Source organism: Drosophila persimilis, unplaced genomic scaffold, assembly GCF_003286085.1.
Source record: "Drosophila persimilis strain 14011-0111.01,24,50 unplaced genomic scaffold, DperRS2 tig00000002-arrow-pilon, whole genome shotgun sequence".
NCBI lineage: Eukaryota > Metazoa > Arthropoda > Insecta > Diptera > Drosophilidae > Drosophila > Drosophila persimilis.
The window spans coordinates 8,307,536-8,322,723 of record NW_020825289.1 but is presented as its reverse complement, the minus strand read 5'-3'; the positions used below and the strand labels follow the sequence as shown (position 1 = coordinate 8,322,723).

The 15,188-nt window shown below is 45.7% G+C and overlaps 3 protein-coding genes across 3 annotated transcripts; 2 read left to right on the top strand and 1 right to left on the bottom strand.

Annotated features, from left to right (window-relative positions):
* Nucleotides 1-7,736: 7,736 nt before the first annotated feature.
* Nucleotides 7,737-9,769, bottom strand: LOC6590541 (Golgi pH regulator). The gene is made up of 7 exons (XM_026985801.1): nt 9,612-9,769; nt 9,278-9,548; nt 8,993-9,218; nt 8,744-8,925; nt 8,505-8,686; nt 8,254-8,439; nt 7,737-8,196 (listed from the first exon to the last, which is right to left on the bottom strand). The coding sequence occupies exons 1-7, from the start codon at nt 9,651-9,653 to the stop codon at nt 7,921-7,923; spliced, it is 1,365 nt and encodes a 454-aa protein (XP_026841602.1). The 5' UTR covers nt 9,654-9,769; the 3' UTR covers nt 7,737-7,920.
* Nucleotides 9,770-10,068: 299 nt separating this feature from the next.
* LOC6590540 (nischarin) lies at nt 10,069-12,918 on the top strand. The gene is made up of 4 exons (XM_026985800.1): nt 10,069-10,362; nt 10,421-10,654; nt 11,644-12,505; nt 12,568-12,918. Exons 1-4 carry the CDS (start codon nt 10,147-10,149, stop codon nt 12,711-12,713), a joined length of 1,458 nt encoding a protein of 485 aa, XP_026841601.1. The 5' UTR covers nt 10,069-10,146; the 3' UTR covers nt 12,714-12,918.
* Nucleotides 12,919-13,149: 231 nt separating this feature from the next.
* Nucleotides 13,150-14,952, top strand: LOC6590539. The gene has a single exon (XM_002016184.1). The coding sequence runs from the start codon at nt 13,150-13,152 to the stop codon at nt 14,950-14,952; it is 1,803 nt and encodes a 600-aa protein (XP_002016220.1).
* Nucleotides 14,953-15,188: the final 236 nt, after the last annotated feature.

Sequence of the window (15,188 nt, the reverse complement as noted above, 5' to 3'; positions counted from 1 at the left end):
GCATGAAGTGCCATGTAAGACCTGCGAGTGGGCAACAAATTTGCAGCTTTTTGATGGCAGATTGCAATTTACAATTTGATGGGATCCCCATATATATTTGCAGCCCGAGAAGGGGAACCCTTCCAACGGGTAACTAAAGGCCAGACATCCATTTTTATAGCACTTTCAGCGATCGATGGCACTGGCAGCCTTTTAGCTCCTAAAATGTTCTTCTCAAGGGAAAATCGACTGACAATTCGATTCAGTCAACGCACACTGCCAATGCTTTTCCCGCTGCATCTGTGGTGGCGCACGTGTACGGTTATCGCACATTTGCAGCGGCAATTGCCAGTCTTCCTCTCCCTCAACTTTCAATTTCTGAGACCACTTTCGCGCGGGAGCAGCAACGGCAGACAGGCCACAGCGGGTGGGGCTGCAACGGAAGGCACATGAATCCGTGCCAAGTAAGCAACAGCATCACATCAAAAGAGCCGAGCCACCATTCCGGCTCTGGCTTCGGCTACGTCTCCGGCATCTGCGTCAGCTGCTAATGTTCACACCTTTTGTGCGGATCCCAACCGCAAAATATGGATGGAGCAATAGAGCAGGATGCAGGGCGCTCGGCACTCGGCACTCGGAAAGCATTCAAATTAGATACTCTTGCTGCCACTGTCAGTCCATTCCTTCCGCTCCAGCTCCACATTGATTAGATATCCTGGGTATTATATGGAGTTTAGTCTTACTGAGAAATGTTAAGTTGAACCATCTGGTTGCTATAGTTTCGAATGAATTTTCTATATTATTCACAGAATTTCCCCCATCTTGATTGCCTTTTTCTTGAGCTGGTCTCACTTGAGCAGCAGCCTGGACTGAATGGCAGGACTGGCCAACCTGGCTGACAGGGTGAGTGTAGGTTTAATTTGTTGGCCAACTGCCAGGACATGACGTTTTGCCCACAGTTTGGGTGGCTGCAATTGCAGCCCGTAAACAAGTTGTTTACCATCATTTTGGTCCTGTCCTCCCCCATTGATTGCGGTGGTTCATTATTGGCACCGCCCGGCAGCTACGTCCTGGGGGGATATGGTTTTATCTCTTTCTTATCTCTTGATCCAGTGAAAAGTTAAACATCTTAAAATATTTTACCCTTGCGAAGTGGACGATGCTTCACCGAGAATTTTAAAAATAGGACATATACTACTCAAAAATATATGTATACTACGAGTACTCTTCCTCTGCATACCATCTGGTGTATGTTTATGAATAGCTAAACAAGTTCCCTATGGTCAGGCCCGTCATCGTGTTGAATGGCCTAATCATAGCCTGACCCTTTAGCATCTCCGCCCACCTCTAAATAAATGTAATTTAAGTTATTATGTGGACCATAGATCCCGGCCATAGACGTAGAGGCGCAAAACACGTCATATGGCTGTGACCACACACACGAGAATGTCCTCTGCGCTGCGCCGGGCAGCTCCATCCTGTCAAGCTGTCCACCTGTCCACCTGTCCAGCTGTCCAGCTGTCTAGCGGTCTATAATTACACTCACTCAAACCAGAACGAGTGTAGAGCGTGGCGGAACCTGGAATTTGCCACCCGATTATTCAATTTGTATGCGACAGGCGGAAATTTTCAGATAATAATAATAAAACTAAAGCGGCCCCGAACAAAAAATCGATGGCCATTCTGGATTTACGGAGCACACGGCTGGCGGGTGGGGTGGGCCTGCGGATATTTGGACAGCATATCTTGTTTATATTTTGTTGCAGCTTCCGATATATTTGTATTTATGTGTTTTTCGTGCTGCCTGAATGCATCAATGCAACAAAATGTGGCAATATTTCTGCGGAATCCCCTGGTATGGATTCACGGAATATTTCACATGACTTTTTTCCAGGCTTACGAATAATAACCATTCAGAAATCAGTATTCCAATGGGAATACCAACTGTCATTGGTAAAAATAATCGAGAGTCGAGGCTATAACCCTTTTCCCACTTCATTTTTGGTGGTGTCTGGAACTTAATAAAAGTTTTGATTGAGGTGCAAATTGAGGGCCATTTCAGGATAAATTCAGCAGCATATTGATCACTTTCCGCAAATTGACAAAGGATTCAAGCAGGGACTAGCCAAAGCGGAGTGCTGACAGATTTCTGAAGACCTTTGTCCGGAGAAACGCTTTGTTCGACAAGAAAATAAAAGAAAAACCAACAAAATGGCATTTAATTTTTCATCTCTGTATTTTTGTTGCTTCCTTCTGAATCCTTTTATTCCCGAAAATGTTATAAATTATTTTTATGTTCTGGGGGCTTGCGAAGCTTAGCCCAAAAATTAGTTGCCGTTAGATTTAATAGTCTCGACCCACCTTTTTTTGTAGTTATTAATGCGGCAGAGCTAAATGAACTCATTAGGCTCATTATGTGCGATAAGATGGGGGATAACGGGTCCGACTAAGAGCCCAAGTAGTACTTTTCACACTTCATGGCCATCCTATTCCACTGCTTGCCCATCGGACACTGTCTCCGACCTGTGCCGCTGTGGACGATAATCAAAATCAATACCACAATCAGCTGAGAAAGTTTCATAGCTAGTGAGCCGTTGGCCCATTTGTCCCCCGAATGCCGCAACGTATTGATTAGTCAAGGCTTTGTGCCCAGCACCATTGTGGCGCCTCAGCTCCCAGGCAATCGTCACATACTCTGTAACTGGGAGGTCGCAACGCTCCAGAGCGCAATCCCAAGCGAGGAGGAAGATGAAAAATGTGGCAGCCCAACACCTGCGGCAGCTCTGAGTGGAAGCAACATAAACTGAGACCGAAAGTGTAGCCACATAGCATGATATCAGCCAGGAGTACCAGCCAATGGGGACAGGCGAATGTTTCACGATTAAACTCCCACAGAGCAGAACAGCTCACGATGCGTATGCGTAATTCGCCTGGGGGCTTTGCCCAGATTTATCTGCATTTGTATACATTTATACTGACATTCATGGCCTGGCTATGGTAATGAGTGGGGGTCTTATTTGATTGGAGGGAAAGGGCCATAGCAGAAAGGATATTTGTATTGCAAAACGAGCTGCGAAAGACCCTGAATAATAACTTCGAAATTTGATTATATAATTTATGTGTCCAACTACAAAGTAGGACACTTTCTAGCACAACTTCCCCACACCCCTCCTTCCACCGTTTGTCCTTCGTCACTTGCCATAATGTCGACACAGTTAAAAATTCCTACAAAAAAAAAACCTCGTGCGTCAAACTCGGGGGCGTACATATGTATGATATGCGCTCCACAAACTTTGTCCGCCGCTAAAGCGAACGAAACTTTGAGGCTAACTTTATTGGGAAAATTCCCTGCTTAAGAGCCGAATACATAACTGCACAAATTAAACTTCAAATAGATCTGGGGTCAAGTGCACAGAAATACATACATATACCAAACTGTTCGCCCAATTTAAAATAGTTTACGATGCCCGCTTTGGGTTCTGCATCACGAATCTTCACAGTAGACCATGTGTGAATACTGATGTAGCTGAAATTGGCCAGTACAAGAGAAAGGAGACGTTCACATTTCATTTTTCAGATCGAAGTCTGGGATCTATATAGCAGCAGAATCGTTTGGCTATAGTTCCAAGAACTCTCCAGCGTTACCCACAGATAGGCATAGGACCAGAGCAGCCCTAACACCAACATTGATAATGCGGCATTTCAAGAATAATTTTAAAAAATAGAGGAAAATATTTGTGTTTGATATAAGATTCTTTTCAGTAGGTTTACACGTCAAGGAAGAGAAAAAGCCAGCGTGGAGCAACTCCAATATTCATGGATCTTACGATTATAGCTTCCATAAGCTTAATAAGGCTTCCATTATGGATTTCACACTCTATTTAATTCCACTATTCAGCGTCTTTAAGTTTCTCTCACATCTCCATCACGAAACATAATTGCTATCATAATCGCATATCAACACCTTCGCGATGGGTAAAACAACAACAACAACAACAACACACTACAATGGGTGTTTGTGTGCCTCGGCAAAAGTCAATTAGATTTGCATAATTTCCATATTAATGGCACTTGATGGTTCCACAAAGAAACACAAGAATCAACCGATGGAACTGTCACTCCTTTCTCCCTCTCTATTGCTCTCATTCGCTCACTCTTTTGCATCTCCGTCTGTCTCTCTCTCTCAATGGACGACTGGATCCATGCGATAGCCATGGGGACTGTCGGGCGACATTGTCGCTGTTTATGACAGCTCTGATTGAGGCCATCATTGGCAGTGTTAGAGGCGATGCCCGGCCCGGCTGGCATCCAGCAAATGGCCAGTTAGAGTGCTGATTGCATGGGTTGCGGCCTCTGCACTGACGGAGGACTGGAGAAGTGGCCGCCATTGTTGGCCGGATGAGAGATGACTCCACACAGTTGCTGAAAGCTGCTGGAAAATGCCATTTATTCGAAAGAAATGTCCTTTGCTCTTAGGCTGGCGCACAAATTGCTATGCTAATAAATCGACAGACATACAAGTACAAGTACTGTGTATGCAACATATAGATGACTTGCTGTAGGGGTAATAAAGTAATCTATAGCATATCTGCCAGACAAACAACCTGGCACATCATTTCTTCCCCTCAGCACGAGCAGGTGCACGGGGCAATCGAGGAGGTTTGACAAACATGTCTTATCAACATTTATGACACTTTTATGAGTCTCTCACCTCTCATCCTCCCTCCACACAGGCGGGTTAAACTTTGCCGTTAGTGGAAGGGAAAGTCATTGGGGCGCAAAATGGAGCAATAATCTTGGCCCAGTAAAAGAGTGTGGGGGCACAGATGGAGAGCGAGGAGCGGCGGGCTGCGGCCTGCGGCACTTGCAGCGAATGGCTCGGGGTGTATGTTCGATAGCTTGAGAAAGCTTACCGCCTTGTCCTGTCAGGTGGTCAAGGCGGCCTTGGACGCATAAAAGTAAGCTTAACACACCTCTGTACTTCCATCCATATACCAAATGTGACAGATGTACATACTTACTCGGCCCACAATCACATCGGACGGCTTACAGTATATTGAAGGACGCAAAATAATTAAGTTCTTCCCTGAGCCCAGGTTGTTCCTCCTACCACAGCCACTCCATCAGCAGCATCAAACGATGATTGCACACAGCTGGGTCCAGTTGGGAATAAATAGACTATACCGACATCAGGGCTAAGGCAACAAAAAATATATTACTCTACCAAAACAGGGTGTCTGTGTCTGTGGCTGTGCTGTGGAGCTGAAAAAATTATAGCAATTTCGGACGGATGCACTCTGGCAGGGAACCCTGCACATTATCGTAGCATTTACGAGTGTTTTCTGTTTAAAAATACCCCATCGATCCCCCTGTTCGCTGGCCAACTTCCATTGACTGGCCATCAGTTCCCTTTGCCGAGGGAGCACTGCGGGCCATTTAAATATTTGATATACCAAATAATTTGATTGCAAATCTGTATTGAGATATTTAATATTCCGCTTAAAGTTTAAAGTGGAATGGCCAGGTAATCCTGGAAAATGCTGCCAGTGCTGGCGCTCGGCTAATGAACTGAACATTTCTGTATGTAGCTTCACCACCTCGGTGTATTGGCCAGGGTCCTACGGGTCTGTATCGGCCATTTATGGCATTCATCTGGTAATCAATGTAATAATTGCAGAATTCCTTGATGGCTTGATTCCTTGATTGTTGCTGCACTTTGCTCCTGGCCGGGCTTTAATTATATGGAGTCCTCCACTAATGAGCAACGCAGGACGTGGGCAGAGCCCGAAGTGGAGATGGAACCTAATTAGTTGGTTGGTTGCTAGGTAGAGCCTCTCCGACGACCACCGTAGATGAGGTTTAATGAGGCTGAAGCGAAAGCTAAAGGTTAACGAATGGCTAACGATGGCCATTAAGGCAGTTGTTGGCTTCACTTCAGAATCAATTCATCCGCCTGGTAACCAGTCCCCCAAGTAGTATTATCCGTATCACACTTATCTCCCATGGGAACGTACATATGTAAAACCTACGAGAGGACCTATTGCATAACTTGTCACGGATTCGTCGGCAATCTGAAGAAACGCCTCCCTGCTTATGCAAATGCCTTTCCCTTGTCCCGAGGCCAGAGCCGGAGACAGATAACCGGCACAGCCACAAATCGTTCCTGTGGCAGTACCTTTGGCAGCGCGCGAATCTGACGCTCACACATTCCGTGAATGCACAACAAAAGGTCAGATGTCAAACAGGAAATATGCTAAGTATGGCCACGCCCTACGTGGAGGCGAGAGCCGCCAGAAGCGCAAATGTGCCCTAAAGTGGAGGTGGGAAGGAGAGTGAAGGGTGGACTGCGGCTTCCAAGGCTCCAGAGACAACCGAAGGCGCAAACAAGAAACCTAATTGAATTTATGCTAATTAGCCAACCGTGACTGGGGCATACAGCGTTAATTATGGGAGCCGAAGCATACGGGACGGGGCGTATGTGCAATGGCACACTAAAATTCTAATCAATTGTTGGCCACATTTGCATAATGGCCATGAAGCCAGCCCCGAGACAGCGCGGGCAGCCAACTGGGGAAACACGGCCAAACACATTATCAATCAAAAATCGATGAAATCGATGGATAGATAGGTGCCGAGCATAGCCGTTTTTCTGTAAATAAAACCCATCGAATTTAGAGCTGATTGATTCCTCGACATTCTACTCATGTCCTGCAACGACATGATTGCAGCTCTGGGAGACATCGACTGACTCTATCAACGTGGGCGTGTACCCGTGAGGGCGTGAGGAACCCGTCATGAGAACCCCTCAATCATTTTTGTTTCATGATTTATTCATCTAGACACTCGAAATGTATTTTTTCCGCCCAGTTGGATCTGCGGCAGCCGCAACATTTTAATGGCATTTTTAGCCAGCGATGTGCGGTCCCGGAATAGCCCATTAAGTTGCTCCTCATCTGAGTGGGTTGTGCTGGGCCATCGGCTTGGGAGCGGGAACAGTTGCAAATTCAATGGCTGATGTGCTTCTGTTTTTTTTGGGAAACGTCGTCCACCTTTAATTGAAAGGGCTTTTTTATGGAAGTGTTTCCTACACCAGAAGTGCTTGCCTGTAGACGCCTATGAAACTGCATGTATATGGTTGGAATGTTTTCTTTCAAGATGAGCCCCAGGTGCGTGCAAATTCACAGAAATTGAAATGAAATGAAATGTTTGGGAGAGATGAGAAATTCGGAGTAAAGAGAAGCGGATATCTCAAAGGAATTGCTTCTTACAGTCTTACATATTCATATTCTTTAATTGAATTTCATATTTGAACAGCATTGGCAATGTCCAGTCAAGTTTCTATCCGCCCTATCCTTTCAGCTACCCCAATACTTCCATAGCACAGCCCACACCCCACCACAATTACCCAACAAGACAATTCTATTCGCCTTGCCTCAAGGAACAATAGAGCACTATGTTAAGATCCTGGGAACAGTGGGATTGGAGCGTAACAGTAATTTGAAATGCGCTCAAAGTTGGTGCGCGGACTGGACTCTCTCAATGTTGAGTCAACAACCTTATGTCACGTCGTAACCCAGCAACCCAGAGACCTAGAAAGCAAAGCTGGAAATGAAAGCCTCCAAAGCTTAGAAAAGCTTCAAAAATACTGGGAAATCGGTACTATACAGATAATACAGAATTAAACCCAGACATAGCGTCTCAAAATGGTTTTATAAAGAGAAACAACTCGATACTTAATTTTCTCAAACAGATATACTTAACTTTGATTTTTGTGCATTGATTGTGAAGTTAGATAGTTACATAAAAGTTCATTAAATATATACATTGGTATACACTGGTATATACATTGATTTAAACAACTTTCAGATTGCCGTAGTTATACTAAATTATTCTAAGACAATTCTCCTTAACCTAATAGAGAGACTATCTGTCTCTCCTCTCTCAGTGCAAGTCGGCGTCATCCGAAGGAACTGGCTTCCGAGACAGATATAACACAACGGTGGTAGTCAGGGCGCTGACCAGGAATATGACATCGAACCAACGATGATAGAAGTTAAAGTGTAGATTGCCGAGAACCTCGGTGATGATCACCCGATACTCGGCTGGCATATTCATGCGCATCAGCAGCACCGAGGAGCAGAAATACATGCCCATGATCTGCCCGAGGATCAGTACGATGATGTTGCTCGACTTACTCGATGAAATGCGATAAAAGAACTGCAAAACAGAAAAAGTTAGAGCCAAAAAAAACAGTCTTAAGCTTTTATCACCTACCTTAGTGAGGGTTAGCAAAAGGCCACGTATGGAGGTGATCACGATGCAGCCAACCAGCCAAAACGAAATGTGCTGGTTCCAAAAGGCAAAGTCTATGTCAAAGCCGCACCAATGGATGGCTATCTCCAGGCCACGGGTGACGGGATCCTTGCGACCCACTCTGTCGAATATGATATTGATGCAACACTATTCAGGAAAAACGTAAATAAAGACTTCGATATAAATGTTAAACTATGTTTTTGTTGACCTACCATAAATATCTTATAGACGCAGTAGACACTGAAAAAGTGTCCAATCACATTAAAGTACTTTCCCTTCAGCGTTTCCGACCAACGCTGACGCTCTTCCATATTTTTCAGTGAATTCAACTCCAGGAAGACGGAGCGCAGTAGCTCCTCCAAGCCGTAGACTTCTTGCTTTAGTTGGTTGATGTCTGGAAATCACCAACGAAATTAATTTAAACGCAGATTGATGGTCAATGCGTTACCACCTTCGCCGCTGTTTGTGCGGTGCACTGCCGACGTTATCATCTCCCAGATTCTGGGCTTTGTGCTATGCTGTTTATTATGGTTATAGGCAGCCATAGCAATGCGTCGCTTCTTGCCCGTCAGCATATCCACCGTCAAAGCCAATCGACGTTCGAAACAGATGATGTCATTACGGGAAACGGGCCTGTTAAACAAGTTAAATAAAATGTACATCACAATGATAAGAAACGTTTTAGAGCAGTTAACATTACTTGATAAAGTAGGTCATGCTGGTGTAAGGATAGTTCACGGCACCAAATCCAGACAGTATGGCCATTACAGTGACACCAATGACACTGATCCGGGAAACGCCCTGCTCAATGGTAAATATGCCGTGGGATGCACTAAGCAGAGGAAATGGTTCACCAATACGCCAGAGGCCATAGAGAAAGACAAACCAGCAGATTGTCGTCAATATTCTCACCAATTTGTCGGAAACTAAGGAAGATTCAGCGATTTGGAGCGAGTATATATTGGAGGGTATGCTGACAACTTACAAAAGGAAATGCTGTGTATCACAGAGTGGCAGATATAGATCGGTATCACAGCCGTCACCATAAACAGTAGCAACGTGAGACCCAAGCGCCAATGGAAGTACCGGGAACTCGACTCTAGAACGCCGATGATCTCGAATATAATCAACTCAAACATGGTCACCGACAAGGCGAAGGTGGATGAGAAGATCAGCTGAACGGATATGTGGCGAATTTCATAGTGCTTGAAGAGTTCCTTGTTGAAAAACATCCATCCTCCGGCAAAAAACAGCATCTGCAAATAAAAACAATTGAAATTTCAATAGTTGGCATCAACATGAGATCTCCCACCACTTGCCTGCGACACAAATACAATCACACAGTCGCCCAGGAATGCCATTTTTAGCCCTCGTCTCCTTTCAGCTCAGATATAATAGTTATTTCTCAGGTGGCCCAGCCAGTGGCATTGCTTCGTTGGATTAATTTCGCTCTTAGAACAAATGCCAACAAGTAAAAACATAAACAAAAGGTGCCACCGATAGGAATATATCGATAGGCGGTGAAGAGTAGCAACTTCGGTTGGCAGCTGTGAACATCGCTAGTACTACGAACTACAATGATTCATTACATTTATGGACATGTTCATTTAATAATTGTCAAAGCCCAGTCTTAAGTGTAAGTCGTGACTATCAATTTAATGCCGCAGTGACAGTGACTTCCTTGTGATTAGCTATCGCTCATCTCTAAACGATAACAGTAAACAGCTGTGCAATTAATTAACTACAATTGCAATAAATTAGAAAATTGCTTTTCAGCCCCGTTTAAATTCATGTTTAGCCTAGAAATACTTGTTTAATGCGTCAAACATCTGTGAGGGAAGGGAAAGGACAGCGATGGCTTGCTATTACCGCCAGAACGAGGAGACGACGGTGACAATACCGAAATACACGAATGAAACCTCCAGCGGCGGGGTCACCTACTATGACATCAAAGTGCGGGTGGCAAAGGTGGAATGGATGGTGGAGCGGCGCTATCGAGACTTTGCCCAGCTCCATGATAAGCTGGTGGAGGATATAGCAATCAGCAAAAAGTTGTTGCCCCCAAAAAAGGTACGCCCCTTAAAACAAAACATACTCGTATATCTATTCATGTTGATCTCGGTCGCAGCTTGTGGGTAATAAGCAGCCAGCGTTTCTGGAGCAGCGTCGGGAACAACTGGAAGCCTACTTGCAGGAGCTGCTCATCTATTTTCGCACGGAACTACCGCGGGCTCTGGCTGAATTCCTGGATTTCAACAAATACGACATTATCTATTTGCTGCAGGATCTTGCCAAGTTATTCGACGAGAGCGGCGATGCGCTTCTCAGTTCCAAAAAGGAATACAACCTGTCGGCATTGGAGGTGAGAAAAATCTCACTTTTCTATCCCTGCAACATATATATGTATGTATATATGTAGGCTCATGTTTCAGATATAATTCACACTTTAAATCGAACACAGTATATACTAGTAATATTTATTTATTGAAATGTCGAAATTTTTGTTAACTTCTATAGTCACATGCTGGCCTTTGCAGCTGCAAAAACTAGGCAGTAACTTTATCCACTTTCGAGGTGCCAAGTACTCCCTTGGCACTATCGCAAATAGGCGCTACACAAACTTCTCTCCTGAGCTGGAACAGACCCTGCAGTCGGAGAACAATTACCAGAGCATCAAAAAACTCTCAAAGTATGCCGCCCACCACATTAAATGGCATCGCGGACAGGGGAATTCAGATCTGCAATATTTCAACTATTTGTTGCTGGATCCCCGCGTAACAAACAAGCTTGCGAATCGGGCCCCAGGAATGCACTGCATTGATGTCTGGTTCACTTTCCTAAGTGCTATTTTCTATGTAGGCAAGGGCAAGGGCATCCGTCCATTTGTCCACTTTCTGCAAGCCGAGAAACTTCTTGGCACACCTGACAGCATCAAGCAGGCCAAGGATCCGAAACTAGCGTTAATTTTGTCCATTTGGGAGCAGAAACGCGGCATCGTGCTGATTCGTGGCTTTCGCGGCATATCCTCCGCGGATGCGCAAACCCGCGAGGCCTCCATGATTAATGCCCTGGGCATGAACCATTTGACAAATCGACGAGTGGGTGTTTTTTTCGGTCCGGCTAAGAACAAATATACACCAACGCAGAGGAAGCTTCTGGGAATCGCATTACTCTATAAGCTGATGTCTAAGTTCATTGCAAAAGAAGAGCGGGAAATTTATCCTCAGATATCTGTGGACTCAGTTGCAAAGGCAGCGTAATATACACATATAAATTGCGATTAATACTAAGAAATGTAGCTGAGATACTATTTACATATATTATTTATGGAATCATCTACCTTATGCACAGGTCTTTGCCATTAGCGAGCGTCTGAGTCTTCCCTGCCCGCCGAACGTGGATCGTGACGGAAAATACGATTTCTCGCACGTCCTGGACTTCTGCACACAACTCGTGGCATTGGTAGTGACGCCAGTGAAGGATAATGCCAGCTATGCGCAGGACTACAACACAGTGGACGTACCCATTGGGCGAAGCAATATCATTCCGAACAGGCTAAACTTCAATCTGAATGCATTTCGAAATCTCAAAACCCTCAAATTCTCGGCCCTGTCCACGGAGAACATCGTGGACATTGAGCTCCTGAAGCCAACGTTACAAACAATCTGTGTTCACAACACGACTATACAAAACATATGCCAGGTGCTGCTCTGCGATAACTTGCACAAGTACTGCGATGTTCCGAGCCTCCTGCCTGAGGCCATCCGGCCACCCTCCGCAACAAACGGCAGTATCCTCATCAGCACAGATGCGTGGCAGGAGCTAACTGACCTGGATCTGACTGGCAATCTGCTCACCCAAATCGATGGCAGTGTGAGGACAGCACCAAAACTGCGTCGTCTGGTGCTTGAGCAGAATCGCATCCGGGTTGTACAAAACCTGGACGAACTTCCCCATCTACAGCTGCTCTCTCTGTCCGGAAATCTTATAGCCGAGTGCGTGGACTGGCATCTGACAATGGGAAATCTCGTCACACTGGAGCTGGCTCAAAATAAGCTCAAGTCTTTGAAAGGCCTGCGCAAGCTGCTTTCATTGGTCAATCTAGACCTGAGCTGCAATCAGATTGAAGATCTCGAAGAGGTTGATTATGTGGCTAATCTTCCACTGCTGGAGTCCCTTAGACTCACTGGCAATCCCCTGGCGGGCAGTGTGGGTGAGTTCGCGTGTTGATTTTCTTCTTTTTTCTTTCCTATTTGAATTTTATTTTCTCTGTAGACTATCGGCCTCGTGTCCTGGCTCGTTTCCATGAGCGCGCCGTCGAGATTTCTCTGGACAATGAGCGAGGCAGTCAGCAAGAGTTGGACACGGCCCTAGTGCTTTCCGCTCTGCTTCAATCAAAGCAGCGCCAGCGCCAGAAATGATATCGGCTCAATTCTAGAATTCCACAAATCTATTCATGCGTAAAAGTATTCCAACCGTCTAAATTTATTAGTCCTAGTTTTTTAACCAAGCCCTAAAGCCGTGTGTCTCTGTTTCTAGTAATGTTTTAACTGTTTCGTCTATCTCCGATGTGCAATATTTCAATCATCACCTGAAAATGTAAAGTGTATATCTTAATAAAATGTATACCTGTAGGACCACGAATGATTAAGAGCTTGCCCCGCGCACATTACGTTCCCAATTATATGAGGCCACCCTCTACCGCGTTGAGACCAATTCGAAGCAAGTGAATTATCCACACTATGTTCATCACTGATAAGACTCATCAAGGCTGATTATATTTAATGAAACCAATTATTCGCTGCCTTAAAAGCCTGACCTCTGTGCTGCAAGAAATCACAACAGTCCCAGCCCGCTATGTGCACAGTGCTGATACTTCTGCTCCTGCTCTGCACTTCCTCCCGGCTGGAGCCTGTCGAAGGCGTCCACAACATGAGTTTGCTGAGGTCCGTTATGAGCGTCATCGCTAGACGAGAGAACTGGAAAAATACGCCAATCTTCGTGGGACACAGGACAAAACGGGATGATATCAACAGTCTGATAACTTGGCTGCATCGAGCCATGGAAGTCACAAGTCACACGGTGGATGCATCCATTTCGGCGCGCAAGACTAAACCATTTGGCCATTACAACATGAACGCGGACAACGCCGTCAGTCTGTTCTTCTGCCACAGCAACCAGGAACTGATTTGGTACAATCTAAACAGGAGTCTTCGTAGGATGCGTCCTGTTCGATTGATTGTGGCCTTGCCCAACCAACGAAGTGGTTCCTACAAAGCATTGCTGTCCGTATTCAAAAAGCTCTGGCACTACCAGTTTCTCAATGTTTTGGTCTTGCACAACGAGCAGATCTACTCCTATACTCCTTATCCGGCTGTGCGCTTCTACAACGTGGATATTCATTCGTACCCGCTGTTTCCCCCGGCAGCGAGGAACTTCAAGGGCTATGTTGTGTCCACCCCAGCGGAGAACGATATTCCGCGTGTGTTTCTTTTCCGTGACCAGCGCACAGGAAAACGACTGATACGAGGCTACGGCTTTCGGACCTTTATTGAGTACTTGAATCGCCATAATGCCACACTGCAGGTGACCAATCCGAACCAGGATTTCGGCCCAACAAGTAATGTCAATATGAGCCGCATAATCCAGCTGATAATGGAGGGTCAATTGGAGATCTCCATGCATCCGTATGTGGATGTACCGGAAGAGATGGGCGACTACAGCTATCCCCTGGTCGTCGCCAGGAATTGTCTGATTGTCCCCGTGAGGAACGAGATTCCGCGTCACATGTACCTACTGCTGCCCCTCAACCGCTGGAGTTGGTTGCTTCTTCTTGGGGGAGTGTTCTACATCAGCGCCGTACTTTACTGGATTAATCCCGGGCACGAAAATAGCGCCTGGCATCAACGCGTTGGCTTGAACTTTCTGGATGGTCTCAGCCGGATACTTTTTATCTCTTCCCCCACAAGTGTGCAAAGGCCGTCTGTTCGCTACTTCCTAGTCACGGTGCAGCTGACGATCTTGGGGTTTGTTCTGACCAGCTGGTACAACATTCAGTTGGACAGCTTCCTCACCGCATTGGTGGTGGGTAAGCAAGTGGAGAGCATGGAGGACCTGATCGAGCAGCAACAACAGGTTTTGGTGAAGCACTACGAAGCTAGCACTCTCCTACGCCACGTAGAACCCCAACTCATCAATGAAGTGGCCAGCCTGTTGGTGGGCGTTAATTCCAGTGAACAGGTCTCGGCCCTGCTCAGCTTCAATCGCAGCTACGCGTATCCCTTCACCCTGGAGCGCTGGGAGTTCTTTTCCCTGCAACAGCAATATGCCTTCAAGCCGATCTTTCGATTCTCCTCGGCTTGTCTGGGATCGCCCATTATAGGCTATCCGATGCGCAGCGACTGCCACCTGGAGTCATCTCTCAGCATGTTCATTATGAGGATTCAGGCCACAGGGCTTCTGCAGCACTGGTTTGTGTCCGACTTTAACGATGCGATGCGGGCTGGCTATGTGCGCCTGTTGGACAATGTCCTCGGATTCCAAGCCCTAGATGTGGACACTTTGCGGCTTGGCTGGTTTGTCCTCGGAGGCGGTTGGCTGCTGTCCTTATTGGTATTCATATTCGAGCACTTACAGCTGAACACAGGGCGTTCTATCTAAGAAATAATCTTACTACATATAACCTCGATATGTGTTGCATTAGAAATTTCACTTTTGAAGAACCCCGAACTTCTATTCAATCTTGTGTCCTTTTTTCTAAAGGTCATATCGTCATTTATTCTTTTACTTGGCAGCGGCAGTTCACCTGGCATTCGGTTACTTGATTGCACCACTTAAAATAATTACCAAACGGGAATAAAAGTATAAAAACCGGCAGCTCATTAACGGGATTATTT